Here is a 27,928-nt window from a genome sequence, read left to right on the forward strand (position 1 = left end):
TCCCCAACAGCAGTCTCAGCAAGTGGCAGCAATGGCTGGCTCACATAATATTCACTTTCCCAGTGCTCCTGCAACTTCCCAAAGTTCCCGCCCTAAAACCCCTAACCGAGCCAGTCCCCGACCATATCACCACCCTTTAACTCCAACCAACCGTCCACCTAGTACTGAACCCTCTGAAATAAATCTGTCCCCTGAGAGACTGAATGCCTCTATTGCTGGTCTTTTCCCTCCAAAAATTAACATTCCACTGCCACCGCGGCAGCCAAACCTTAATCGAGGCTTTGATCAGCAAGGTCTTAACCCAACCACCCTTAAAGCAATTGGCCAGGCTCCACCAAGCTTAGCAACTCTTCCTGTCAACAATAATACTAGTGGCAACAATAATGGCCCACAGTCTTATCCATCAGGTGGTGGCATAGTAAGCTCAGGAGGAAAACAAGACAAACAGACTGGTGTTGGGCAAGCTAAAAGGGCTAGTCCCAGTAATAGTCGACGATCCAGCCCTGCTTCAAATAAAAAAGCTGCCACTCCAAGCCCAGGAAGACAGAAGGGTGCCAAAACTTCACTGACATCACCTCCACATCAGCAGCAAATCATGGTTAGTCCACAGAACATTATGGTTAGTCCCAACTCAGTGCTCCCAGCTACCTCTGCATCTTTTCCATCAGCAGGAACTGGAGAATCACAACAGAGTTTAAATTCTGTGCAAACCCTACCTGGCAGTGCTGATACAGTTAGAGATGGCCATGTACTGGCTACACAACCAGAGCAGCATCAGCCAGCTCAGTTAAGAGAGCAGTCTGCACCTAAAATGGCAAGCCCTCGGGTGCCATCTCAGGAACCCAAACGGCAAGACCCTAACAATTTGATTGAACAGCGTGCTGAAGATAAACAACAACCTCGGACAACACCACAACATGACCTTGGCTCTGCTGCATCACCAGCATTTAGAGATGCTCCAACATCTCTGAATCAACTACTGGACAATACAGGTACCCCATCTTTGTCAATGAAATCTCAAAATATTCCTCAAGTGGGTGGAGACCATGTGCAGAAATTGAGCCCTCATGCGCCACTAGCTCAGGAGAACCAATCCAATCCTGTTGTCTCACAGAGCACAAATATTGGCACCTCTTTGTCTACAAGTGAAACTGATCAAAAACCTAAATCTGCTTCAGTATCAAGTCCAAATTTTGTTTCCAGTAGCAGTGCAAACCTGCAGTCTGTCAGTGCTGTATCAAGTGTTAGTTCAAACCAAGCTGTGCTGTTAAGCCTCACTTCAATTCCCAACCCTTCAGTAAGTTCGAATCACAATCTAATACCCATCTCAAACGCATCTCAAACAGTTTTGCAAAGGCCCATCTCATCAGCAGCAACTCCACAAAACCAGATCACAGTCTTTGTAACCTCCAATCCCATTAGCTCTGCTACCAACACTGCTTCTGTAGTTCCTCCAGCTATCGTTTCCAAGGTACTGGCAGTTCCCAATAAAAACATAAGATCTCCAGATGTTCGTCAACAAAATCCTACTCAAACACGTCCACAGTTCATCACAGGACCTGTGTATTCAATATTTCAAGCTACGTCTGTACCATCAAGTACAAATGTCATGTCTCAGCCTGTCACAATGGTTGGTCCCATAGTCTCTGCCAAAATCCATCTTACTCCTACCTCAGTGTCAACTACATCACCCTCTGCACCAGCGCCAACAACTACTCAGCAGAGCCGCACTGTCATTGGGCAGCTTCAAGTTCAAGTACCTGCAAGCCAGGCTTCCCCTGTTAGTGTAGTACCACCATCTCAACAGCCAACTCCTGGAGTTCCAAAACAGGAGAGTGTCTCTGATGCTAGTGGCTCAAAACCTAGTCCTGTTGGGCAGTCATCCTTACATTCTGGTGTGTCCTCACCCTTTCAACAGCATTTAGCCTCTCCACCTGCTTGCTCTAGCCCAGGGGCTACAGCTGTTGCCCGCAGAAGTCCCCTGTCTTCAACAACAATGTTAGCCAAAAGCAGTTCAGTCCAGACTGTTGTAAGCAAAAATACTATACTCACCATCTCTTCAAGCAGTGACAGTGATAAAAAAGAGCGAACCCCTGTCACTCAGATAGGAAAAACTGCAGATGTTGCCACAACTCATGCTTCTTGTGTGGTTACATCTGAAACGGTATCTGCACTCCAGCCTTCTGCTCCAGTGACTGTTCCAGCTGCTCAAATAGCTCAGCAGTCTCCACTTCCTTCAAAAGTGTCTTCTCCTGAACCTGTGCCCTCTCTTTCTCCAGTCCTTACTTCTACACCAACATCTAATATGCCACCCCCAACCTCTACCTCTGGAATGCTTCACCTGTCTAGTCCTGTTGCTAATTCTTCGCCACCCTCTAGTTCGCCTGCAATTTCAGTTGCTGCATCTGCTGCTGCTGCTCCAGGACCTTCCACTACAACTTCTGGCTCCTCCACAGCAACATCCCCACAACTCTCTGGGGAACATCAGCCTTCTTCACTGGTGGAGGCCAGTGTACCTGACCCCGCTGAAACAAAAGAAGCAATTGTTGATGCTTCTAGCATCTCAGGTAACTGCTTGACGTTAATGAAGGTAAATTCATTAGTTGTCTAGTCAAACATGAATGATTTTTTTAATTCTTAGTTGTTCTTTATTCTATTTAACGTAAACTATACAGCTCATCCTGAAGCTGCACAAGAAGACCAAGCTTCATGTGACCAAGCTGGTAAACACTTTTTTTTTTTTTTTTTTTTTTAATAAAAACTATTTTTACCCATGCAAATAAAAGTCAGGTAAATGGCAGTAATATGTGAACTACCTTAAGCCTAAAGTATACTTCGGTTTTTAAGCATACGATTAGCGTATGTATATGGCTGAATGCACATGGTGCGTTCAAGTCATGTAGGAAAAATCATATTTACGAGCTGAATGCACATTAATACTGCCACAATGTCATAAATATGAGTCTGAAGCTTGGGATTTTCTTTAAGCCCCACCTCGTAAATACGAACTTCCCAGGAGGACTTGAACGCACCAATAGTCTTTCAAAGTACACTCCATCTGATAGTGTGTGCGAACACAGACACTCAACACATGCACACTAAAAAGTTTTATCTTTGTCCAGTGTCTGCGCTATTTCTCTCCAGAAGTGCACGTGTGAGCTTACAGAGTACGTGCAGTTAGAAAAAATTGGGTGCGCGTACTAGGCTGATGATTTCCGTCGCGTGCAGTGTATACATAATCTAGCATACACATAAAAACTGAAGTATACTTTGGGCTTTAGCGTATGCTAATCTAATTAAAGATTATGTAATCAAGACTGGATCCAGTCCTCGACCAAAATTATCTCTCTTGTGGTCTGAACCAACTCTTTTTGCTCAGCTTTGTACCAGCTTGACTCAGACCTACTCCCAGGAATGTAGCCTGAAGTTGACAAATAGAAAATACAATTCACAATCAGTGTTTGACACACAACTAATTTCAGTTGTCATTATTCACAGGACAAGGGGTTACCACTGCAGCAGAACAAGGGTAAGGCAATATGTAATTCTGTTACTTCATCAATACGGTATAAACATGTTCAGCATCATGTGTGAAATCTGTCTGACCTCTTGCAATGTCTTTTTATTTTCATTGTACCATTTTTTTTTTTTTTTTTTTGTAATTATTTTTTACCTGAATTTTAAAATTATTATGCTTTATCCTTTTGTTGATTCAGTGTTTCAATCAAAAAGAGTAATTTTATTGGTTAATCTGAATGAGCTCACCTCATGACACTAATAATCATGGAATGATTCATGAAATCATTCTTTTTCCTTGATCTTTACTCAAATATGGGAAAAGAGAAAAAATGTTGTTCAGCATCAAAGCAGTTTACCGCTGTTTTTCCACTTCTATAACAGATGGGCAAAGAAAAGAAAGACGCCCGTCAACTTAGCCCCAAGGTATGTATATACCAGACCTGTAGATTCCCTGCACGGGGCAGCGTGGCCATTTCAGTAAATATGGTCATGAACAGGACGGACGTTATCTGTGGTAGATGAGGAAAAACAGCAAGTATGAATTCCTCAGTTGTATAGAGGACAGATGTGGTAATATTCTTCAGTGTTAAGACCATTGAGAACAGTTGATTTCCAAACCCAAAGAAAACTAGAGTGTATATATAGCATACAAACTGACTGTATGACTGCAAACTTACCGTACTCTGTGAACGTTTCGATTAATTTCTTGACCCCATTGCCCTTCTTCCTTCTCCAGGGATACAAGGGCCACCACTGAGAAAGCAAAAGGTCCTAGTCGACGAAGCTCACGAACAGACAAGGAGCCTGAGGAGGAAGCATCCGACAATGGGCAGAGAAAAAGAGCTGCTAGGCCAGGGTCAGCCTCATCTAACATAGGAAAAGGTACAGGTTGCATTCTAGTCAACTAAATGGAAACCAGGCACAAATATTTGCTCTGCAAGTTAGGGGTTGCCACAACTACTCATTTCTCCTAGTCGGTTACTTGTCAAAACAATACCCGAGTTACTTGAGTGCTTGTGGTTTGTTACCATTTAAAAAAAAAAAAAAAAAAAAAAAAACATTATAAAAATAGTGGTTTGTGTCAACAAGTCTCTTACAAGTATTGTAAAAAAATATATTAAAATAACAGGTTTCATTTTGTATTTAACAGGTAAAATAACACGTTGTAAACTGACTCAACATTATAACCTTAACATCCGCGTTAGGGCTGGGTGATTAATCGAAAAGTCATCGAAACCGAAATTCAGAACCTCTTAACGACGTAATTTTCATGTTGGTTATTTCGTTTTTTTAATCCTGTTAATACTTCCCCCTTAAAAACATCTGCGTGTGTAGCCACGTGACTCTGCCCCCTCCAGTCAGTGGCATGAAAGCAACACGGAGGTGAACGCCGAGTCAACACACGACGGCGCGCGAGCGGTGAGCCTTGCGTCTTCACTAAACTTTGTCAGTTGTATGCGTTTTAAGGTTTGCCAGTTTGGACATTCAAGCGATTTTAGACGATCGGATGTGTATTATATCAAGCTACCGTGCTCGCGCAGCTGCACTGTGGCACGAACACTCATACAAATAGTAACTGCGCAAAACGTGAAGATCGCGTGCACAGAGAGGAGCAGAAACTAGTTGTCAGCGCTGTCCTGTGATTTATCACTAAAGTAGCTTAGAAACTCAAAACTCATTATAGCATATGTTTTTCTACTTTTGAAGGAACTATTTACAATCCGCAGCTTCACAATTAATAGAGAGACGGAATGACTAATTCACACGCAATCGCTCTCATTACGTACTGGTACTGTACTAGTTTATCTTTATCTGATTTACAACGAGCAGAAATCTGTAAGAAATGTTACGAACCATAGATAAAATAACTGCTGAAAGCGAGCTATGATGTCAGATCACTCTTTCAATAGGAAAAAATATCCCACCTTTAATAGTCAAGTACAGTACAAACCTTGTCAGTGAACTATGAGGGCAAAAAAAAAAAAAAACACACAAAATAATCGTTCATTAAACGTAATCGAGGTAAAATGTTCAATTTATCGAGGTTTTGATTTTAGGCCATAATCGTCCAGCCCTAATTCACGTCATTTGACGTCGAACAATATTTGCATACATTGATAAAATTAGTTTTAAAAGTTAGCTTAGGGGTATTATACAACATTAGTCAGTAACAACAATAACAGATCTGTACTCACACCACTTAGATCTTCACTCAACCACTTCATATTCTCTGTCATCGTTCTCCTGCCACATACTCTTTGGTCGCGGTCATGGCTCGGGGGTTTGTGTTAAGAAAAACAATCACGTTGTGAAGAATGCGGTATGGTTATTGTGCGCTCGAGTACTCGATGGCTCCCAACAACGCCAACTATTGGTTGAAGCAGTCGACTACCCGACTAGTCTATGCAAGCCCTACTGCAAGTACATGATTCTTTTATATAAAAGCGTTGCAAAATATATATGTATATAGAAACTATAAGTGTAAAAAATAATAATATAATTTGATAATTGATAGTAATAGATTAAATTGCTCCAATAATGGATGTTCCTTTCTGTATTGTTTTAAAGGGATAGTTCACCCAAAAATGAAAAATATCCCATAATTTCCTCACCCCCAAGCATCCTAGGTGTATATGACTTTCTTCTTTCAGCCAAACACAATCTGAGTTATATTAAATAATATACTGGCTCTTCCCAGCTTTGTAATGGGAGTTTTTGAAGCTCCAAAAAGCACATCCATCCATCATAAAAGTAATTTATACGGCTCCAGGGGGTTAATAAATACCTTCTTAAGCGGTGCGTTTTTGTGAGAAAAATAAAACTTTATAAAATAAAAATATAACTTTATAAACTATAATCACTGGTTTCCGGTAACGGTCGTACGCGAGTCTAGTTCCGGCAGAAGAGTGACCTCTGACCCGACGCATGACGTATTGATAAACGCAGAAGCGCAGAGGATAGAGCAAAACAAAACGCCAATCATGAATTATTAGTCTAAAATGAGAATTTTTAAAGAGAAATGTTGGAGGATTTCAAAATAAGAGAAGAGGAGCTTGAGTTTGTTGCACAGCCCTGTTTGATTGAACCGCGAGAGGCGTCTTCTCTAACCTAAGCTTACGCTACTCCTACATCCTACGTCATGTGTCGGGTCAGAGGTCACTCTTCCGCCGGAACTCGACTTGCCTATGGCTGTTGCCGGAAGCCAGTGATTATAGTTTATAAAGTTATTAATATTGATATTTTTCTGACAAAAACCCATCGCTTTGCTTCAGGAGGCCTTTATTAACCCCCTGAAGTGGATTACTGTTATGGATGGATGCACTTTTTTGGGGCTAAATCTCTGGTACCATTCACTCCTATTATAAAGCTTGGAAGAGCCAGGATATTTTTTAAAATAACTCATATACATATACACGTAGGATGGCTTGAGGGTGAGAAAATTATGCTATCATTTTCATTTTTGGGTGAACTATCCCTTTAATGGTATGTCTTGCACAAGATGTTTCAGCTGGGATCTGTTCAAAGCAGAGAAAATCCACTGTATATCACAAGACAGTTTACTACAAATGCTGGTTGGCTGATTGAAATGTCTAATCTACCTTTTCTTTCCCCTGTCTTTCAAGAATCAAACACTGGAGCCAGTCCCACCCAGGCAAAACGAAGGAAGTCAAAGTAATCATGAAAACCTGTGAATTGTACATTATTTTTTTGTTCTCTGAACTTGTTTTATCTGCTGTTTTTCCTTGTTCTGAGCAAGATAACCATGTACAGAAAGTTGTTTCTTTCTTTCTTTTTTAATCATGATACTGTATTTTGTCTCTGGCTACTAGATTGAGATGATGTTTAGAATTGTGTATGATGTGTTTGTATGTCTTTGTTTTGGTGTGACTTTTTTTATTATTATTAATATTGATAAATTCTAGATTAATCGTGTGATGCAGACTAAGAATAGATTCATGTCTGTAGTATCACAATATAATAATGTGACAGAATCAGAATTTTTAATTCCCCACCATGACGTATATCATGAATTAACTGCATTTCAAAACTGTCAGCACCCATGTTCACCCATTTAGCCCCCAGATCACATGCATTAAACTATTTTTACAAGTGTACATCTGACTACTTTTTTTTTTTTTGTCGTCAGCTCATGACTAAAACATGCAAATAGGTCCCTCTCAAATTGTGATGTTTTTAATACAGAAGTACCATGTTTTATTTTAACGTTTTGTAATTTAGACTAGAACTAAATATCAGCCATCTTAAATTAACAGAATTAAAGACAAGACTGTAAAAATTCAAAATTGAATGCTAACATGCATACTGTGCAGTATGTACTGATTATTTGTGTCATTGATATACCCACATTATGTGCATGGTTCATTCAGCGAATGTCTTTCAGTCTGTGACTTCCAAAAAGCAGTTCATGTATGTTTTTATTCTAACACAGTCTAATCAAATAGTAGTCAGAAATAGATGCAAACATAATGGTTCTGATTCATTCATCACACAGGAAATGGAAGTTGAATATGTACAGTGGGGATCGAAAGTTTGGGCACCCAGGTAAAAATTTGTATTAATGTGCATAAAGAAGCCAAGAAAAGATGGAAAAATCTCCAAAAGGCATCAAATTACAGATTAGACATTCTTATAATATGTCAAAAAAAAAGTTAGATTTTATTTCCATCATTTACACTTTCAAAATAACAGAAAACAAAAAAAAAAATGGCGTCTGCAAAAGTTTGGGCACCCTGCAGAGTTTATAGCATGCGCCGCCCCCTTTGGAAAGCTGAGACCTGACAGTGTCATGGATTGTTGAATCATCGTCTGGAAAGACCAGGTGATGTCAGTCTCAAAGGTTTTAAATGCCCAGACTCATCTGACCTTGCCCCAACAATCAGCACCATGGGTTCTTCTAAGCAGTTGTCTAGAAAACTGAAACTGAAAATAGTTGACACTCACAAAGCAGGAGAAGGCTATAAGAAGATAGCAAAGCGTTTTCAGTAATTAAGAAATGGCAGTCATCAGGAACAGTGGAAGTTAAAGCAAGATCTGGAAGACCAAGAAAAATATCAGACAGAACAGCTCGCAGGATTGTGAGAAAAGCAAGTCAAAACCCACGTTTGACTGCACGATCCCTCCAGAAAGATCTGGCAGACACTGGAGTTGTGGTACACTACTCCACTATAAAGAGATACTTGTACAAATATGGTCTTCATGGAAGAGTCATCAGAAGAAAACCTCTTCTACGTCCTCACCACAAAAATCAGTGTTTGAAGTTTGCAAATGAACATATAGACAAGCCTGATGCATTTTGGAAACAAGTTCTGTGGACCGATGAGGTTAAAATAGAACTTTTTGGCCGGAATGAGCAAAGGTACGTTTGGAGAAGAAAGGGCACAGAATTTAATGAACCTCTGTCCAACTGTTAAGCATGGGGGTGGATCAATCATGCTTTGGGGTTGTATTGCAGCCAGTGGCACAGGGAACATTTCACGAGTAGAAGGAAAAATGGATTCAATAAAATTTCAGCAAATTTTGGACGCTAACTTGATGCCATCTGTGAAAAAGCTGAAGTTAAAGAGAGGATGGCTTCTACAAATGGACAATGATCCTAAACACACCTCAAAATCCACAGTGGATTACATCAAGAGGTGTAAACTGAAGGTTTTGCCATGGCCTTCACAATCTCCTGACCTCAACATAATTGAAAATCTATGGATAGACCTTAAAAGAGCAGTGCGTGACAGACAGCCCAGAAATCTCAAAGAACTGGAAGACTTTTGTAAGGAAGAATGGGCAAAGATACTTCAAACAAGAATTGAAAGACTCTTGGCTGGCTACAAAAAGCGTTTACAAGCTGTGATACTTGCCAAAGGGGGCAGTACAAGGTATTAACTCTGCAGGGTGCCCAAACTTTTGCAGATGCCATTTTTTTTTTTTTGTTTTCTGTTATTTTGAAAGTGTAAATGATGGAAATAAAATCTAACTTTTTGACATATTATAAGAATGTCTAATCTGTAATTTGATGCCTTTTTGAGATTTTTCCATCTTTTCTTGGCTTCTTTATGCACATTAATACAAATTTTTACCTGGGGTGCCCAAACTTTCGATCCCCACTGTATTTCACCACAAAAATTAAACGTCAAGGCTTGGCTGGGTTATTAGCCCCTGCTGGTAGATGTCAAAACCACAACATTTTTCTGAAAAAAAAAACAAAAAAAAAAAACATCAGTGACATCAAATTATAGACCTCTGAAATACGTAAGTACACTAGTGTGTATATATACAACAAGAATGTAATTTTATGTCAGAAATAGTAAGAGTATGATAGTATGGTACGGTATTCAGGTTTCGATGTAAGTAGCTATTAGCAATAAATAGCGAAACAACAAATTGTCTTTTCAGAGGAAGAGCAAATTACCTTTTTATTATAAAACCAAACATTTCAATGACACCAGAGAGATTGCATGTAGACGAAGTACACAGACTTGTATCTTAATGTCAGAGGTGTAAAGAGTACCTGAAAACCATACTTGAGTAAAAGTACTAATACCTTACATTGAAAATGACTCCACTACAAGTTACAAGTAACCAATTCCAATATGACTTGAGTAAAAGTCTTAAAGTATCTGATTTTAACAGTACTTAAGTATTTTACTCATGCTGAATGTAGGCTCAGAGATGCACTAGTTCTGAGAGACATGACAGTGAAAATAACAAACAATTGATTTGTAAGATGAGAAATCAAGTTTATTTTCTAAAATCAAAATAAAACTGAACACCTCAATGTTGCAATAAATCAAGGTCGACACAACAACCTTTTAAACGTCTACAAGCTCTCAAGTCTCAGTTGAGCTTAAGTGCACAGAAAGGCCATAAGTAAACCAATATCCTTCAAATTGATCTTGTCAATATAGCGGATAAATAAAACAATGTTAAGTAAAATTAAATAGTCGAAGTCTACTGTATGTGCTGGTTTGAGCCTCATCACTAGCTGCAGTCATTTCCTCATCTAATAAATAAAACATCTGCGATCAGCATTTACCAGCTAATGCACTCACATTCACATAAATTATCCTTGTTGACAAGTTTTGGGTGAGTAAAGGCAAAATGCACAAGATATAGTACCTTCAATGCCCTTAGATGGCGATATCACTTCTTTATATCAGAAACAAACTGCTGCAGAAAAAGTTAGCTGCCATGAAAAATGTAATTTGTAATTGCATTACTCATCACAAATGTAGTGGAGTAAAAAGTACATTTACTTGCTCAAAAATGTAGTCAAGTAGAGAGTAAAAGTTGCCAATATCTTTGATACTCAGTACAACTACAAAGTAGCCAAAAAGATACTTAAGTACAGTAACTAATTACATTAACTCAAGTACTTTACACCTCTGCTTAATGTTGTGATTCATCTCTGTGGAAATGAGGCTGCAAAAGTGGGCATTCACTGTTTCGCTCGAATCTGCATTTTGAACCGGTTGTTTAACAGTCTGAACGAATCGATTCACTACAAATGAATCGCAGTTCTCCACGCTAGACTGGAGAAGTTCGACAGCGTTTATCAAAGTGACTCAGTTCTCAGGTGCAGTTAATTACGGTCATTATAGAGAAGAATTGTGAAGCACACGTAAAGGAAGGAAGGATTTATAGCTTTTATCATTGTGGAAGTAATCTTTTGTTATTCAAGCAACGTTTTAAATACTTGTAGTGTTTGTTAAGCTGAAATTCACGTTTCAGAGGAGATGATGGAGTTGTCGTTATATGACATAAACACAGGTCAGATGTGTTCATATGATCAGATGTCTCTGGGTGAGATGCTTCAGATTCAGGATCATCCTGTGAGTGAAGAGCAGGCGTGGGCTCTGTGCTATCAGCTCTGCTCTTTACTCTCACATCAATCCAGTCAGGAGACATGGAAAACTGTCGTGTCTTCAGCCGCAGATGGCGTTTTGTTCTCCAGGGACGGCAGCGTCTCTCTGCAGCCGATTAACAGTGATGCTGGTAAGAACACTGGGGCTGAAAATATGCAGTTAGGTTTAACATTTTAACAACAAACTTGTGTTTTGACGTTTATATTTTAAGAAATGTTGTGGATTCATTAAGTTAAGCGCACTAGCTGTAACATGTTGTTGTCCATTGCAAACAAAACACCGTAATGGATTTAGAATGGGACAAGCCACATTCAGAGAGTCTAAAAGCAGAAATTATTAATGTCTTTCAGTGCTGGGTAGTGACTGCATATAATCTGGGTTACGTAATAAGATTCCAAAAATGTAAATTTGTAAATGCTCATAATCAGATTAGTTACTTTTTATGGATTACATGATTGCATATTCACACAATGGCAGTAAATTATTTGTAATTGTATTATTTTATATTTTTTGTTTTTATTCGTTTTAACTTTATATTTTTATGATTAAAGTAATCAATAGCTTTTCATCAACTTGCTTAATGCATTTCATGTTGTTGATTAAAAAAGGAAAATATTTTCTTTCTCTTTGTTTTTTTTTAATACATCAATATGGTACACACAGTAATCCTATTTAAATCTAGGTGATAAATGGGGTAGGTTAAAAGTAATCTAAAAGTAATCAAAAAGTAATCTAAAAGTAATCAAAAAGAATTCACAATACATGAAAATTGTAGTTAGTAAAATCTAGATTACACATTTTAGGTAATGTAATTTGTAATCAGTAACTGTCTACAATTTGCTAGTAATCTAACCAGCACTGATATCTTTGTGAAAGCAATTATATTAGTTGTTCCTTGGAAGGGTATTTGTTTATATCCCTGCAGTGATATAATTCAAAATTTACCAGATTTACATAACGGTCATTACAAGAAATTGAAGTGATGGATTTAGTAAGTAATTTGTTGGCATATGGGTGTGTTTTTTTTTTTTTTTTTTTTTTTTTTTTTTTTTAAATCACGTCCTAAATAAATAAATATTTAGATCTTGACACGCTTTGCCGTGTCTTTAAAATAAACACTGTTTAAATAATGTTCATTTTGGTGCATTTTCTTGCCCCAAAGAATTTTGTTTTAGCGCATATATATATAGGGCCCAATTCTCACTTTTAACTACTTGTTTATTAGCTTGCATATTACTAGTATATTGGCTGTTTATTAATACTTTATAAAGCACATATTAATGACTTATTCTGCATGACCATATTCTACATCCCTTAATCTTACCCAATACCTAAATTTAAACGCTACAAAATGACCTTACTATTAATAAGCAGTAAATTAGGAGTTAATTGAGGCAAAAGTTGTAGTTAATAGTGAATACGTGTTCCCTATACTGAAGTGTTGCCAAATTATTATTTAGATTAAAAAATTGGACCGTAGTAGGTGAAGCAGGCAAAACTGACAATGCAATAAAACTTTTTTTTTTTTTTTTTAACATCTCTGTCTGTAGGTAATTCATTTGTGATAGAGACAGAGGAACAGGTAGGTGATGAGTTTATCTTCAGTTTGGTGCATAATCAAAAAACAATGTCTTTCATTCATGTATGTGCCATTGAGAGATGTCGACGTCTCTATAGGCCGTTGAGTTTGTGGGCCGTCTTGTGTACTTGAGTCTGGACTGGGGTCTGGAGACACAGGTGGAGCGTGAGTTGAGTGAGACCTTAGAGATCCTGGTTTGTCAGATGACCAAAGTGAACCTCAGCCTCAGCGCCGAACACTCCTGCCAACCCATCTGCACCATCTCTGATGTCATCCAGGTGCTGACATCATCACTCCTTCAGAATCATCCATCTACTGCATTCACTGAATCGGGAGCAGTCGCAGAAGCCGAATATGCTTTTGGTCTGAATTTGTAAAAGCATGAGTGCTGCAAGTTAGGATGTGTGTCGACTGTGTTTCTGGTAGGTTTGTAAGGAACGCCTGTACGATCCGAGCCAGGCTGTTAAGCATTACAAGAACGTGTGTTCCAGTCTGTTCTCTCACACCGTTGAGTTGTGTCAGTATCTGCAGATTGTTCAACAGTCCCGGGAGGTGAGAGAATTTGAGTGTTGACTTTAGGACTGTTACACCTGTGCTTTCTTTTTTTTTTTTTTTTTTTTTTTTTTAAACCTGCTGATTGTGTTTTTAGAAGTAACATTTATCTCATTATTCTCAATTTTACACTCAACAGAGTCTGCAGAAACTGTTTGAATCAGAGACCCAACTAGTTGCCCGAGTGACCACAAACTGGGTAAGCAGCACAGCATTTGTCAAATCTCACTGACAAAGATGTCATGGTGCCTGTCAGTTTTCATAATCAATTTCACTTTTACTGCATTTACTTTTATTCCTGGGTGATTCTTGGAGCTCAGTACATGATATGTGGACATATATATATATATATATATATATATATATATATATATATATATATATATATATATATATATATATATATATATATATATATATATATATAATATGCGTGTGTGTATTAGTGGCTATGAATTAACTATTCGCTCCCAAGAATTAAGAATTTGTTTAAATTAAACTCACTACAACAAATACTCACAACTGTTCTTTCTTTTATTTTCTTTATATTTTATTTAGTGTATTTTAATAAAATGTACTAATAATTAATATTTTATACATGTATTATCAGTAGGGCTGTCAATTTAACATGTTAATTTAATTATAGGGAAAAAAATAAAACACGTTAATATTATTAACGCATTTAACGCACCCGCCCCGCCCCAAACCTACGTAGTTCATCTTGCATTTCATACAGTTGATTGGTGACGGATGAACATGACGCAGGGCAACAACTTATGTTATGAATCCTATAGAACGCAGTTAAAATGACCCTAAAATTCAAGATATCAGGGCAAAAATGCCCCTGTATGAGTTTTTGCCTGTTTTATTTCGTGATATAGTTAAGCAATAACACACGAGTAACGAGTGCAATATCTCACGAGTGCTGTTTGTCCCGAATACCACGAGTGCAAATATGAAATTGATTTTATACACGTTCAATAAATAAGTTAATATCGTGTCATATATTAGACACACTCTTGTCTGCTCTTACTCAGTTTTGCCAACGAAAATATTACCTGTAAAGCCAGAGCAGAACTGTTGTGCGTCTCCGACCAACACACAACTGTGCTTCGTTTCTGAATGAATCCGCGCTTTGAGCGAATCAATCGGGTGAACCAATGATTCAATGGCCCATTCATAAAGAGAGGTCGTTTGAACGAATCGAATGAATGAATGAATGACTCAATGACTTATTTAGAAATTTACTACCATCTACTGGCAGTTTTAGTTTATTTAGAGTATCATTTCATTATTATTTTTTTTTATTCATATTTCCGTATTAATAATAATCATGGCTGTTGAAGCCAAAAGTTTGTGTAATAAATTCTGTTTAGTGAAATATATAATATATATATATATTATAATATTTCTTTCTAAAGCTACTTTTTGTAATGTCTTTAATGCTTTTCACATTTAACACAATGACTTAAGATCTTTTGGGGTAATTTCTTAGCCAAATTTGATGTGCAATTAATTTGTGATTAATTAGATCGCCACATTGTGTAATTAATTAGATTTAATAACTTTAATTGCTTGACAGCCCTAATTATAAGATATATATACTATGATGTATATATTAAAGCAAAAGCATTGGGAAATGTAGCACTAGACATTTCTAGTCACCTTTCATGGTAGAAGGGTCATAGAGAGTCCTGTTTCTTGTTTCTATACTGCAGGTGTCCACGTGGAAGGATCTAGTGGATGAGTTGAGCGAAGGTGTAGAGTTGCGGCCGTTAGCGAAGAGAGTGACTTTAACTAAATGCCCACTGCCTGCTGAGACCCCTCCATTCAACCAGCTTCTGCGGGACATCCAGTGCAGACGATACACACTACGGAAAGTTCAGGTTTGTGCTCAGTCTGTCTTTTGTTCATTTTAGAATGTTTCTTTTTTATTCTTTTGTCAGTATATTCTGCTTGAATGACTTTGAAATCATTGGTTGGATGTACGCCTCTTGTCTAAATGTACGTCCTTGTATTCGTAGGATGTTGAAGACGGCCAGAGAAAGCCAGACCCTCACCAGACTCTTCTAGAATTCATCCGCTCACGGCCGAAATTACGACCGGTTAGAAGAATTTGTTTACAGCTTGTATGAGGACACTATGCATTATGTGCAACAAACTTCTGTATTCTGTAAAACGGTTTGCATCACTTCTGGATCTGGTCTTTTGTATGTGCTTCATTTAAATATAAAGCTGTTTTACTCAAGATACCTTCAAAAAGGCGAGCAAAGATGAGCATAACCGATGTCCGTCTCATATGCAGATTGATATCTAAACGTTTATTTTTCTTCTCAGTAAAATTTAGATATTAAAATTGAACAAAATGCCAACAATAAAAAGAACTAGCTAGGTTAGCTGATTGCCTTAAAAGTCCATAGATATTGCCATCAGTTTATGCTGCCGTTTTTCACTTTCTCCAACAAGCAGATGGGATTAGACCAGTTTTCCTTTTTGTTCATGCGACTTTCATCATTTAGCCTGTTAGTATCAAGCCATGTTCTAACAAAATTTAAGTCTTAAAGGTAGGGTAAGCAATTTCAGAGAGGCTTGCAATCGCAAGATAGCTTTAAAAGCACAAGATCCTAGCCTCCCTTCGGGGCATCTCCAAAGCCACGCCTCCTTCAAAACACATGAACGCAGTTCAACGCACACAGCAGATTCTGAATGCGTCACGACTTGTACCACCTGACTGCTGCAGATTAATTTTGACGTTGATGGCGTGAACGCAGCGTAAGCTTGTTGTTTTGGTTCAGGAGGAACTGTAAGACCCTGTTTACACATGGTATTAATGTAGCCCGCCCGTTCATTTCAAACCACCTGCTCTAAGCGGAACGCGAACCCGGGCCCGTCCGCATGGGAGTCAGGCGTTCTAACAAGGAGGCTAAAGACCGCAGTCTCTAGCGTCAGTTGCTAGAGCGCCTCTTGAGATCAGGGGAGGGAGGTTTACATGCACAGCTCTTACTAGCCTACATGTGTTACATTGAGATGCATTTTGGTCAACTGGATCACAAATAGATGAGCTAGACACATTCCCATTTACACCTGATGTTTTAATCTGTCTCTTTTGTTCACTTTCAACCAGTTCTGTCCTGATTTCTTTGAGGGGAGGGTATATGGGCGGGTAAATCTATTGGCTTTTTCAGATCTTTCAGTCTAATGAACAAAATAAGCTTGGGCAATTTTACATATGAACGCGCCCGAGATGACGGAAAAACACGGAGAGCATCAGCTTTCGTTTCTGCTCTGACAGCCGCAAGACCACGCCGAACATTGTGAGTGTGTGTTCGAAATCAGGAATGGTGAGAGAACATTGTTTGGTATGTTTTTCATTTACAAACCAAACTTGGGTCTTCAGCCGACAAAGTTTAAATCCCGTCTGGCTAGCGCGCTTCCCATAATGTTTACACGTTAGGTCAGTAGGCAGAGAATAGCTGGTCTTTTTGTGGCTGTTCGAATGCATTTGACCACATGAGCATCTACACTACGAAAGCAATCCGGTCTAATACGTTTTTGAAGTGGTCAAAAGTGGACAAGCTCAAAATATTTTAGTCCTCATTTACACCTGTATTTAGCGTCGTCCACTTGTGATCCAATGGACCTAGTAGCATCTTACCATGTGTAAACAGGGCCTAAAAGGGGGCTGATGTTTTTGTTTTTGGCACTTAATGACCGTCTGTCTACCCCGCATAGCCTTACGTATCGCGCTGATGACGTGTGAAATCTGCGCGAACAGGTGCGTAGGTGAGGTAATGAAATACATAAGCTGGACCAAATGCAATGATTGGATGAACTTTTTTTTTTTGCAAATTTTTTGTGTATATATATATATATATATTTTTTTTTTTTTCTTTTTTTTTTTTTTTGCATTGAGATTTCCACAGATAATATATGTACATGTTTTAATATTTAGACCACATCTATTATTGATTGCTATCAGGATGTGAAGAAAGTTTCACCCAGTATAACAAAGTGTTTATGAAAAAAATTGCCTGCCCTACCTTTAACTTCAAACTGACCCTGTGTGGCAAAATGTATTGTGCATAATTCATTAATGCACATTTTTCCTAGAAATGAAAAAAAGAAAAGGAAAAAAAAAAAAAATCATAATTTTTCATCAACATGTCAAAACTTGCATCTCCCAAAACAGTTTTAACTTTTTGGCTGATGTCACCAATCCTTTTCCATCTAACCACCTGACTCTTTTCACCATCTAATCCAGTCCCTGTGGATTGCCATTTTAATTTATAGCTGGACATTTACTTTTACAACATCGGATTCCTCAGCGAACAGGTTTTGCTTTCCTCTTCCTCAGGCCTCCGAGCGTAAGATGGGACTGAAGCCCAAAGAGCAGAGCAGTCTACATGAGCTGCTTATGGAGGAGATTCGCTCTATGAACCACTGGAAACGCCTGGCACACAACAGAGACCAATGTACACAACTCTGTCCTTTCATTTACAACTTTGTTTACAAATTGCACATTTATTTTTGCAATTGAATGACTTTTTTTTTGTGGGAAAAAAAAAAAAAAAATTAAACCTCTATAAACATCTGGGGTGATAGGAAAAAGTGAAAACAAGGCTTGAGTCAGTGCTCGAGTACCGCATTGAGGTCTTTTTTTTTTTTTTTTTTTTTCTCTGAATTTGTAAACCACTGACAATTTTGATTCCTTAAGCAGCAGATGGCTCACCCATTAATGAAGAGACTAAAGATGCCTCTTTTGTGAAGTCAACTCAAGACAGGATACCTTCGGATGTACGAGTCCTCTCAACAGTCTCATAGCATTTCGTAACTATTTTACATTTTGGTGAATTGGTGGCTAATTCATATGAATTTGTATAATCTCATTTGTGTGTTTTCATACAATCTGCTCATGCACCAGTGATGGGTATGTTTAGGGGTGGGGTTAGAGGAGGATCTTCATGTTATTTTTTTTTTTTTTTTTATTTTTTTTTTTTTTTGTTGTAAGATTTACGTTGTACGAATTCATATGAAATCGCCACCTCGTAACATTTGTTTTCCTGTGAGATCAAGGTTGGTCCTCTTCATATATCTAGCACCACTTGCACAAATGCAAAAGCTTTGTAGTTTTATAGTCATGTAAAATGTTTTGTGCAGGAAATTCTTGGTTCAGGAAATCCTGTGCAAGACACCAGCTTTACAGGTGAGATCTTGAATTTTTTTTTTTCCTGCAGTGAGTGAAACCTGATAAGATCGTGTCCGTCACATTTGACCTACAAATAAAATAAAATGTAAATTACAACAAAAGAAATTATAAAAAAAATTGCACTGCCATTTTAATGAGAATTAAGTACACTTAACCCATTAATATATATATATATATATATATATATATATATATATATATATATATATATATATATATATATATATATATATATATATATATATATATATATATATATATATATATATATATATATATATATATATACATACACCCATTATTACAATAATAAATAAAATTATATTACAGTTATTGTTTCTTAAAAGGCTGTGGTTGTCATGTCATTCAGTCCCCCTAGACATCAGAGTCTGCTCAGGAAAGCGCCGGACCAGATCTTTTGCTTGCAACAGGGATCTCTTCAAAGTGGTACGTCACCTTATGATCAAAGAAACTACACTTAAAACATTTACTTAGTGCACATTAAGTTACATGAAATGAAGACTGCTGTCTTCTTACTTTTTGCAATTTTTATATCAACAAAATCTCTCACATATGTATTTTTTTTTTAATTTATTTATTTTATTTTTTTTCCAGGTTCTCATTGTAATTTTTATACTGTTGCTGGGGTGTAAAGTACTAAGAAATTGTACTTGACTTTAAGTACAGATAATATGGCAAAACTTTTATTAAATTAAAAGTACCTACCCAAAAACGGACTTCAGTGAAAGCAAAAATTATCCTCATTTAATTGTACTTAAGTATTTGCAAGTTCAAAAATTAAACCCTTTTCTAAGGTTTCTTAAATTTACTTTTAAAAAAACAGGAGGCGGTAGAGATTTTCTCATTTTTTAATTTGATTCAAAAACGTTTTAAACCTGTCAAAAAGCACCATTTTTCTCAGTGTTCTGACTTTAAAACACTAGGACACAGATTCTAAGTTCTACTTCTATAGACCCTTTCCACAGACTATGATGACGCGTTCGTAAATCCTGCAAAGTTTGTTATATTTTCTTTTCTTTTTTTTAAAAATGTATGTACATTTTACTTAGCATTATATTACCTTTGCGTCAAATTACAAAAAAACCAGTTTACTTCTGGCTATGGAAGTGACAGTAAAAATGACATCTTTTTCTCTTCTGAATGCCGCTTTCTATTTGCTTTCTATTTTTTCCTATTTTTGAAGTTTGTGAAAACACTATTGTGAAGCTTTTCTTTTGCTCTTTTTGCAAATGGAAACAAAAATATATATTATGTACTTCTAAGTTTACATGAAATTGTAATGAGAATTTTTTTTAACCTTTTTAAATGTTACAGAGTAAAAGTATCTGGTTTTAACATAACTCAAGGACAGATTCCCCCCCAAAATTACATAGTGAAGTACTTTTTTTTTTTTTTCCCTTCTTCCACCTCTGTACTTTTGAACCTTTCTTGTCCAAGGTTAAGAGCAGTAACAAGGGGTCTGTTCTCACAACGATCGTTGACGTCATGAAAATGCACAGTTCTGAAGAAAAAGAAGATCAGAAGAATATGTCGTGTAAGAGATACCAGGACTGGCGGGTGAGAATTCCTGATTCGGGATCTAAAAAATGTTGTTGCCTAAAATGTCTATGTTCAGACTGCAGGCAAATCAGATTTTTTTTTTTTTTTTTTTCTCAAATCAGATCTTTTCAGGCAGACTGTCCATACTAATTGCAAGTGATCAATTAAGATTTGTTTGTCCAGACATAACACACCTATCTGCATGGGTTGCTTTGGTAACAAAATGGGCATATTTATGTAGCCTCTGTGACAAGGCTTTCAAAACAGTAACTTAGGAAAAATGAGTGCCCTGTTGAGTCGCAGTGCAGAACTCCTCTGTTGCACAAGAAAAACTCAGCAACAGAGGAGACTGTTATATGTTGTGATGTAGTCATGGCCGAAATCTTTGGACACACCATTTGAATACTTTCCCTCACTGATTTTGATGTTATTTCCGCATTGAAGTCCCCATGAAATCACAATTGAAGTTTTGTTTGTTTCTGTTTGTTTGTTTGTTTGTTCCAAAACAATGACAAAATTCATATTTAGAAGATATAAGTGTTCAAAACTTAGTCTCTCACTTCTGCCAGTATGGATCAATGATTTTGATGACATCATGCTGCACTTCAGCTTTTCATCAGATTTTCTGTCCAATCAAATGCTCTCTAGAATCAAAAGCTGGTGTGGTCCTGGAGAGCCATACTCCAGCAGAGTTCAGCTTTAGCCTTGATTAAAAATTCACCTGCCTGTTTTCTGGTAACCCTTCAGACCTTGATTAGCTTGTTCAGGTGTGATTGATTAGAGTTGAAGCAAAACTCTGCAGGACTGGCTCTCCAGGAACAAAGTTCGCCACCCCTGATCTAAAGCATCCTACCCCCTACATTATAAATAGACACTGAAGCTGTGGCAAAAATCGGTCACTAGTTCATACATTTACTATTTTCTACATGGTGAATGGCACATATATAGTGCACTATAGGGGATGGGGAACGATTAAGACAGTGTAAATATACTTTCCATTGAGGCGAATGAAGTCTGATTTCACGTTTGTGTGTGCGGTTCACGTGACACTGTCTGCTCCAGTCCAGAGACATGAGAACACAGAGTGGATCATATCCTTGAGTCAGCACAGACAATTTGAGATTAAAGCCCGGGATACACTGCACGATTTTTGGCTGTCCCAGACGAAATATTGCCATCGTGAAACAATTGTGGCAATTTCTTAATCGGTGGTCCTATGTCGTGTTTTAGTCTTCTATAGAAACTTGCATCGTAGCCTATGAGTCAATAGGTGTCGTCATCATCGTGCAGTCTACATGCATGTCGTACCCAAGTTTATTAGATCCATGTCGCAGTGTGATAAAGTAATGATCTTACAGGATTGCTAAAATCGTGCAGTGTATCCCAGGCTTAAGAGGAGAAGTGGTTTGAGATTAGAAGGAAACTGAGGCTTTACCAAGCTCAACAGCTCTGGCCTCTGATTGGAATCTTATTTCAAACCACCTCCAGTTTTTTTTCTTTTTTCTTTTCACTGCTCAGACTTTCAAAAACCCACCTGGATAAAATCTTGATATGCAAAAAAAAAAAATCACATTTTGCTGCCAGTCTGAACATGGCCTAAAAGTCTGTTGTTCTTAGGTATGTTCATGCTGTGCAATGAGAAGCCTTTATTTCACGTGGCATAACATCTGCTCTCTGTGTCGGAGGTAAGATCGCTCATTTCTCTCAATCTGCTCATGATGAAACCTGTCTTGTGACACTTTCTGCTGTGTTCACAGGGCTGTGTGTCCTGGTTGTTGTATAGAGGTAAGCTGATGCTCTGATGTATTGAATGTTTGGATGCCATTAGTGGCGTCTGGCCATTCATTTGCAAGTGTTCTCTGTAACAGATGCGTCTGCCCTCCAAGCGCTGCGTGAACCTTCCACTGAGCTTCTTCAAGCAAATTGTGATGAAGGATGGTGAGCAAAGCCAGAGAAATTTCTGGAATGAACGCTGGTCCTGGAATTCAGCCTGGTAAGTAGACAATATCTGTTGCACTAAGTACACAAAGTTTTTGCACCATACCCTGAAAAAATATGGTGTAGAAACAATTTTCACTCAGAAATTGTTAGTAAATTTCACAAATGATTACAAAGAAATGGCAAGTGATGCATTAAATAAAATGTAATTTTGAAGTAGGAAAAACTAAAATCTTTTTTTGTAAAACGTAATTTTTTTAAAAAACTTTGCAGGGCTATATAGTGCGACATATATACTGCACATCCTACAAAAACAAAACAATCTGTGCGATGAATAAATTTACCACAGTGGCACGCATGCGACAGTTTTGCGCATGTGTGTGAGATGGCCATTTGTTGTGTGTAGAATTGCAGTGCTCTGCTTTCACTCCCTGCAGGCAAACTTCCCACTCAAGTGCTGCAGCTTTCTTGGTGACGAAACAAAAACTATATCATGTTATGTGAATATATTTGCGCAGTGAAGTAGCTACTGCTTAAAAATTGACGCATTAGTGTGATAAAGAAACATGCATGAATGAGAAAAAGGACAGAACACTATTAAGCACAAAAAGCTTTGAAAAAGAACTCAATGCGGTACTTGTGCGCTGTCTCAACTTGTTTCTACTTTCCCTTATCACAGCACTGCATCCGTCCTCTGACTTGCACCCCAGATGTTTATAGTTGGCACACTTACTGTTTTATCTTTTTCTGAAACTAAAAGAGATGTTAATAATGTTTAAAAATAAGAAGCTTTATGATTACAGCAGAAATACCAGAGAAAATTCCTAGCCTTTGAATATTGTTGGACATTGTGGTGCCTTCAAGTCAAAAAGGTTGAGAACTACTGCTCTAGCTGCATCCACATTCTCCTTCACAACATCAATGTGTAAAATACTGTAATGCCTCAAAAGCATGTTGTCGTTCATCTCATGAGTTCAGCCAGATGTCATGGAGGTCTGCAGAGGCAAATATATCTTCCAGTTTTTCTCTATTAATATGGCCATCAATATTGGAATACTGGACATTTGACAACAATCTTGAATAAATCCGATTTCATTACTTGCAGAATGATATGCACAGATTGGTGCTGCCTGAGTGTTTCCATCAATTTCTATAACAATTGTACGTGATGGATGGTCTAGTCTACTCTGTGTAATGTTTGTCGTCTCTGTGCCACAGGATTCCTCTAGTTCTAGTGTCGTGCGGGAATGACAAGACATCTGTTCACACTCGGGCTATGCGTGACTGGTACAGTCAGGACATCTGTGTGAGCTGCCAGAAGGATTTATTAGAGGCGTGTGACTCTGTTCTGTCCAGCTGTCCCATCAAAGACTCTCAGGAGATATGACCACCCTCCCTTTTCATCACTCTCTCCATTTTTATGTGTTCCTTTATTTGTATATCAGCGGTGTTTGTGTTTTTGTTGTTGGGCTGTTCACAGTGTTGCACCATATTCGTTTGGCAAGTTTCTGTTTTTCACCATTTTGCAAGTTTTAAGGTTTTACATTGTGAACAAAAATTAAATAAATGTACTGAACATTTTTACAAAAATGTTTGTATGCATGTGGCGCACAAATGATGAATGGTCTTCAATGCGGTGTATAGAAATATCAAAGGAGAAAACCCACATGGATGTTTCGCAGTGGAATAAAACAAATACTAGCTAAATGAAATTTCAAACTTTTTATTCCAGTGGGTTTTTTTTTGTGTACAATTTGACAAACATATACACTAAGGAACTGTACACTATGTAGTCTCCCATACATTTGGTTGTTCTAGCAATTTATATGAGAGAACCACTTATTCTGCACTATATAGTGATGGTCTAGAGCATTCTGTATGTCATTGTGGGTTCATTATGTTAATTTGTTTGCCACAATTGCCTCAAAGATGACTCGTACTGATTTACAAATTTATTGAACATATGTTTCAGGAGTTATGAGCGTTTTTCAGTTGTAGCACCCCCTATAGGCAAAATGTGATGTGAATTGTTTGTCCTCAGAATATCATTTGACTCAGTTTTCAAGTCTGGGACGTCTTGTCATGAGGGTCTTGAGATGATGCGTCCCAAATTTGGTGTAAATCTGACCAACGAAGTTGTCTGAGGAGTTTGGAAAAAAAAGATTTCTGAAAATTCAAAATGGAAACCATTTGTAGAAACATGAAATAAATATATTGTAAAACTTATTGGGCATTTAAAAAAAAAAAAAAAAAAGTCCTGAACATTATAAATAAGTTTTGTCTGATTACATTTTTTTAAAAGTCAGGCTTGGTTTAAAAATATTTCCTTTTACCATCACTTATAAAATGTAGTAATAATAAACATAGCTGCAAGCAGCAATTATGGGGCCAAGCACAAAGAAGTCATGCCCGCATGGCTGGGAGTATCAGACTGACTGCAACAATGAGCAATTAAAGACATAGGCTGAATCTCAAATGGCACCCTAAACCCTCACGGTCTTCCTCTGAGTCTGCACTTTCGTGACGTAATGCTGATTTGATTGCCGGGTAAAGTCATCTGCGTAGCTCGCAAACTTGCAGGCTCAGCTGAAGTGAGCATCAAGGGCGCATACCGGCCGCAAAGGGGGTGCTTGCAAGCACCCTTCTGAAACCTAAAATGATTAATGGGACACCCTACGATCTCATGGACTTAACGGACACGTGCACGCAGCAGCCATTGTAAGTCCACAAGACCGAAAGTGCATAGAATGGTGCCATTTGGGATTCAGCCATATGTCATTTTAGGCAGAATGGCTAAAAAATCATGAATGTAGTCACTAATTATATGAGTTAATAGTTTATCACTTCATACCAATAGGTGGCGCTGTGATTGAATTGATGTGTGTTCAGAGTGAGGTGACAATGACACATTAAAATGTGGTGTCAATATGCCAAAGCATTGCAGAGACACAGCCTCAGAGTCATTTTGGCATCATGCCTCAACTTTACGGCGCTATATAAAAACTGTTTCATCTATCGACATGAAATTATCTGAAGATGATCTGACATGGATTTGGTGAAAATCAGACTAATGGTCTAGGAGGAGTTTGAAAAAGAAAATCTAAATGGCGGACAGGAATCTTGGCCAACAATTGCCCTGTCCAAATACCCACACTTGCAGTCTTTACACTTGACCACTTGTCTACTTACATGACGTATTTTCTGTATTTGGCTCAAGTGTTCAAGGCGGCGTGAAGACTCCAAGTGTGTGTAGAACTTTTGATTATTCGATGGGACACAATCTTGCAAATAAATGCAAGCGTGTACAGCTTTTTTAAAAATTATTCATTTCAATACTTTGCATTTTAAAATACACTTCTACATGTCTGTTCAGTGGTCGCTATGTAACTAACAAGACAATTTTAAAATTGTGATAAAAAGCAGTTGCAAATGATGTACAAAATACACAGCCTACTCATCTTTGCATCAATAAAATGTGCAACACTTTATATTTTTCTACCAAATTATATGTAATATATAATTAATTTAACTTACAGTTGAATGTTTTCCTTGACATCTTGTGATTTCGGGGCATGTGAGTTCCTGAACATAATGCATGATGGGATACGCTTAGCCTCGAATACCGCTCCGAAGCGGTATTCAAAATAGTGTGGGTTTAGTGTGCATTAAGGGCACTGCACTAGCATTTTTAAGACATGCATGGGACAGTCTTGCGCACTTACTTCCTGCATGCGCTCTCAAGTGGCCAAGACCGCAAGTGTGGGTATTTGGACAGGACATATGGCACCATTGGTATCTATGTTCTCGGCGTTACCCAGGGAATATATTAAGTCCAGTTTCATGACAATAGGCTTAATCAAAAGCTATTAGCAATTTTTTAATGTCAATATAACTTTTGACCACAAGGTGACGTTGTCTTGAATCTTTTTGAGTACCTTCAGGGCATGATCCCAATGGCATGTTTCGAATTTTGTAATGATACAATGCATTCATAAAATATGGCAATTTATGTCATTTAGCAATTAATACTCTATTGTACTTTGTGGTAATTTCATGTTTTGTTTAATTATAGCACCACCAAGTGACAATCCCACATAAAAAAAAAAAAAAAAAAGAAAAAAAAGAAAAAAAAAAAAAAAGAAAGGTGTCCTCAGAGTGCGCCCATGTAAGTGTCAAATTTGCTGAAAATATCTAATTTTGTTTAGGAGTTATAGACATTTATATTTATGAGCACATAAAAAAATGGCCCATGCACAACTTTGATTGCATTTTTTTCACCACTTACTATCAAAATTTTGACATTTGGCCATTAGCATATAACAACCTATGTTTTCCTATTTTCGATCACAACATTGCACAAACCATAAGGAGGCCTAGCATGTTTGGTATTGTTGGACTCAGCAAGGATTCAGGAATCTAAGGAGATGACTCCTGTGAAAATAAGTCAACCACATCCAAAGTTATAAGCATATAAATATTTTTTTTTCATCACTAGGTGCCACTGGTCCTAAAATTCTCATACTCCTTCAGGACATTGTGCTGACACATACCCATACTGAGTTTCGTAACAATCCGTTAATGTGTTCGTAAAATACAGCATTTTACTACAAAATTCAAAATGGCCGATGCACAAAATGGCCGATATGGGAAAATTGGATATAATTTTTTTTGGACTCATGTTTGTCATATTTATATCATTTTATCATATCTGCAGGATGCCCCGAATCTAACAAGACCTTTTATGATTTTTGGACAAACCGTTCAGAAGTAATAGCCATTTACCATGTCTCCGGACCAGTAGGTGGCACTGTGCCAAAACGTAGCATGTAACCTCAGGTCATGCTTATGATGATATGGGCCAAGTTTGGTCTGAATATGAGAAAAGCATTGAGGAGATACAGCCTTACATCTATTTTCGCAAGCGCTATGTAGAATTTGTGCGTTTTTCGAAAACAGTTTGAAAATCGACTTGAACTCCATAACTTTTTGCATAACTTGTCTGCATGGTCTGAAGATGATCTGGTTCAATTTTCATGAAAATCGGAGCAACGGCCTAGGAGGAGTTCGAAAAAGTAGGTTTTTCAGAAAATTCAAAATGGCGGAAAAATTTTCACAATGGAAAATGATGTCATAAGCCCAAAGTATAGTTCACTTTTTACACGTACGCAAGGGTCAGCGTACAGTATGGGTGACGCGAATTTCGTCATCAGAAGAGTATGCACACCTCCAGATTTTTGTAACTGCACGAATTTGTATGCGCAGGTCGCACATGCGCATTTAAACTTTTTTGCAGTATTTAGTTTATCCACAAGGTGGCATTCGTGCCCTGGGGGCGTTGATTCACAAGGTAGTCAAAACTGCATAAACAGAACAGACCGGAACGCATGCAAGCTACAGTGACAATGGAAATCTACATAGACAAGAGATTGTGCGAAGAGGTTAGAAAGTACCCTCATTTGTACAACTCTTTACAACATGGGTTGTGACTCGTTGTGAGAGACTGCTCAAATGAAGTATACTTTCCAAGGCTGTGCGTTCGACTGTGCACGTACACCAGCAGACGCGTAAAAAAACAAAGTATACCAATTCAGCAATATATTCATAAATGTTAAAATTTCATTGACCTGTGTCTTTACTTTATAACTTTATTAGTAATACCCAGTTAAACTTTTCATTATTATGTCAAAATTCAGTTAT

General features: G+C 37.7%; 1 protein-coding gene across 1 annotated transcript; it reads left to right on the forward strand.

The window, feature by feature from the left end:
- Positions 1–11,092: 11,092 nt before the first annotated feature.
- On the forward strand, positions 11,093–23,821 carry zgc:114123 (uncharacterized protein LOC569174 homolog). The gene is made up of 16 exons (XM_051879415.1): positions 11,093–11,526; positions 12,947–12,978; positions 13,074–13,253; positions 13,402–13,527; positions 13,667–13,726; positions 15,246–15,413; positions 15,552–15,632; positions 17,882–17,999; positions 18,245–18,321; positions 18,685–18,730; positions 19,104–19,180; positions 20,192–20,311; positions 21,911–21,978; positions 22,051–22,078; positions 22,162–22,286; positions 23,450–23,821. The coding sequence occupies exons 1-16, from the start codon at positions 11,268–11,270 to the stop codon at positions 23,616–23,618; spliced, it is 1,734 nt and encodes a 577-aa protein (XP_051735375.1). The 5' UTR covers positions 11,093–11,267; the 3' UTR covers positions 23,619–23,821.
- The last annotated feature ends 4,107 nt before the right edge of the window (positions 23,822–27,928 follow it).

The sequence above is a fragment of the Ctenopharyngodon idella genome, chromosome 22 (assembly GCF_019924925.1).
Source record: "Ctenopharyngodon idella isolate HZGC_01 chromosome 22, HZGC01, whole genome shotgun sequence".
Taxonomy (NCBI): domain Eukaryota; kingdom Metazoa; phylum Chordata; class Actinopteri; order Cypriniformes; family Xenocyprididae; genus Ctenopharyngodon; species Ctenopharyngodon idella.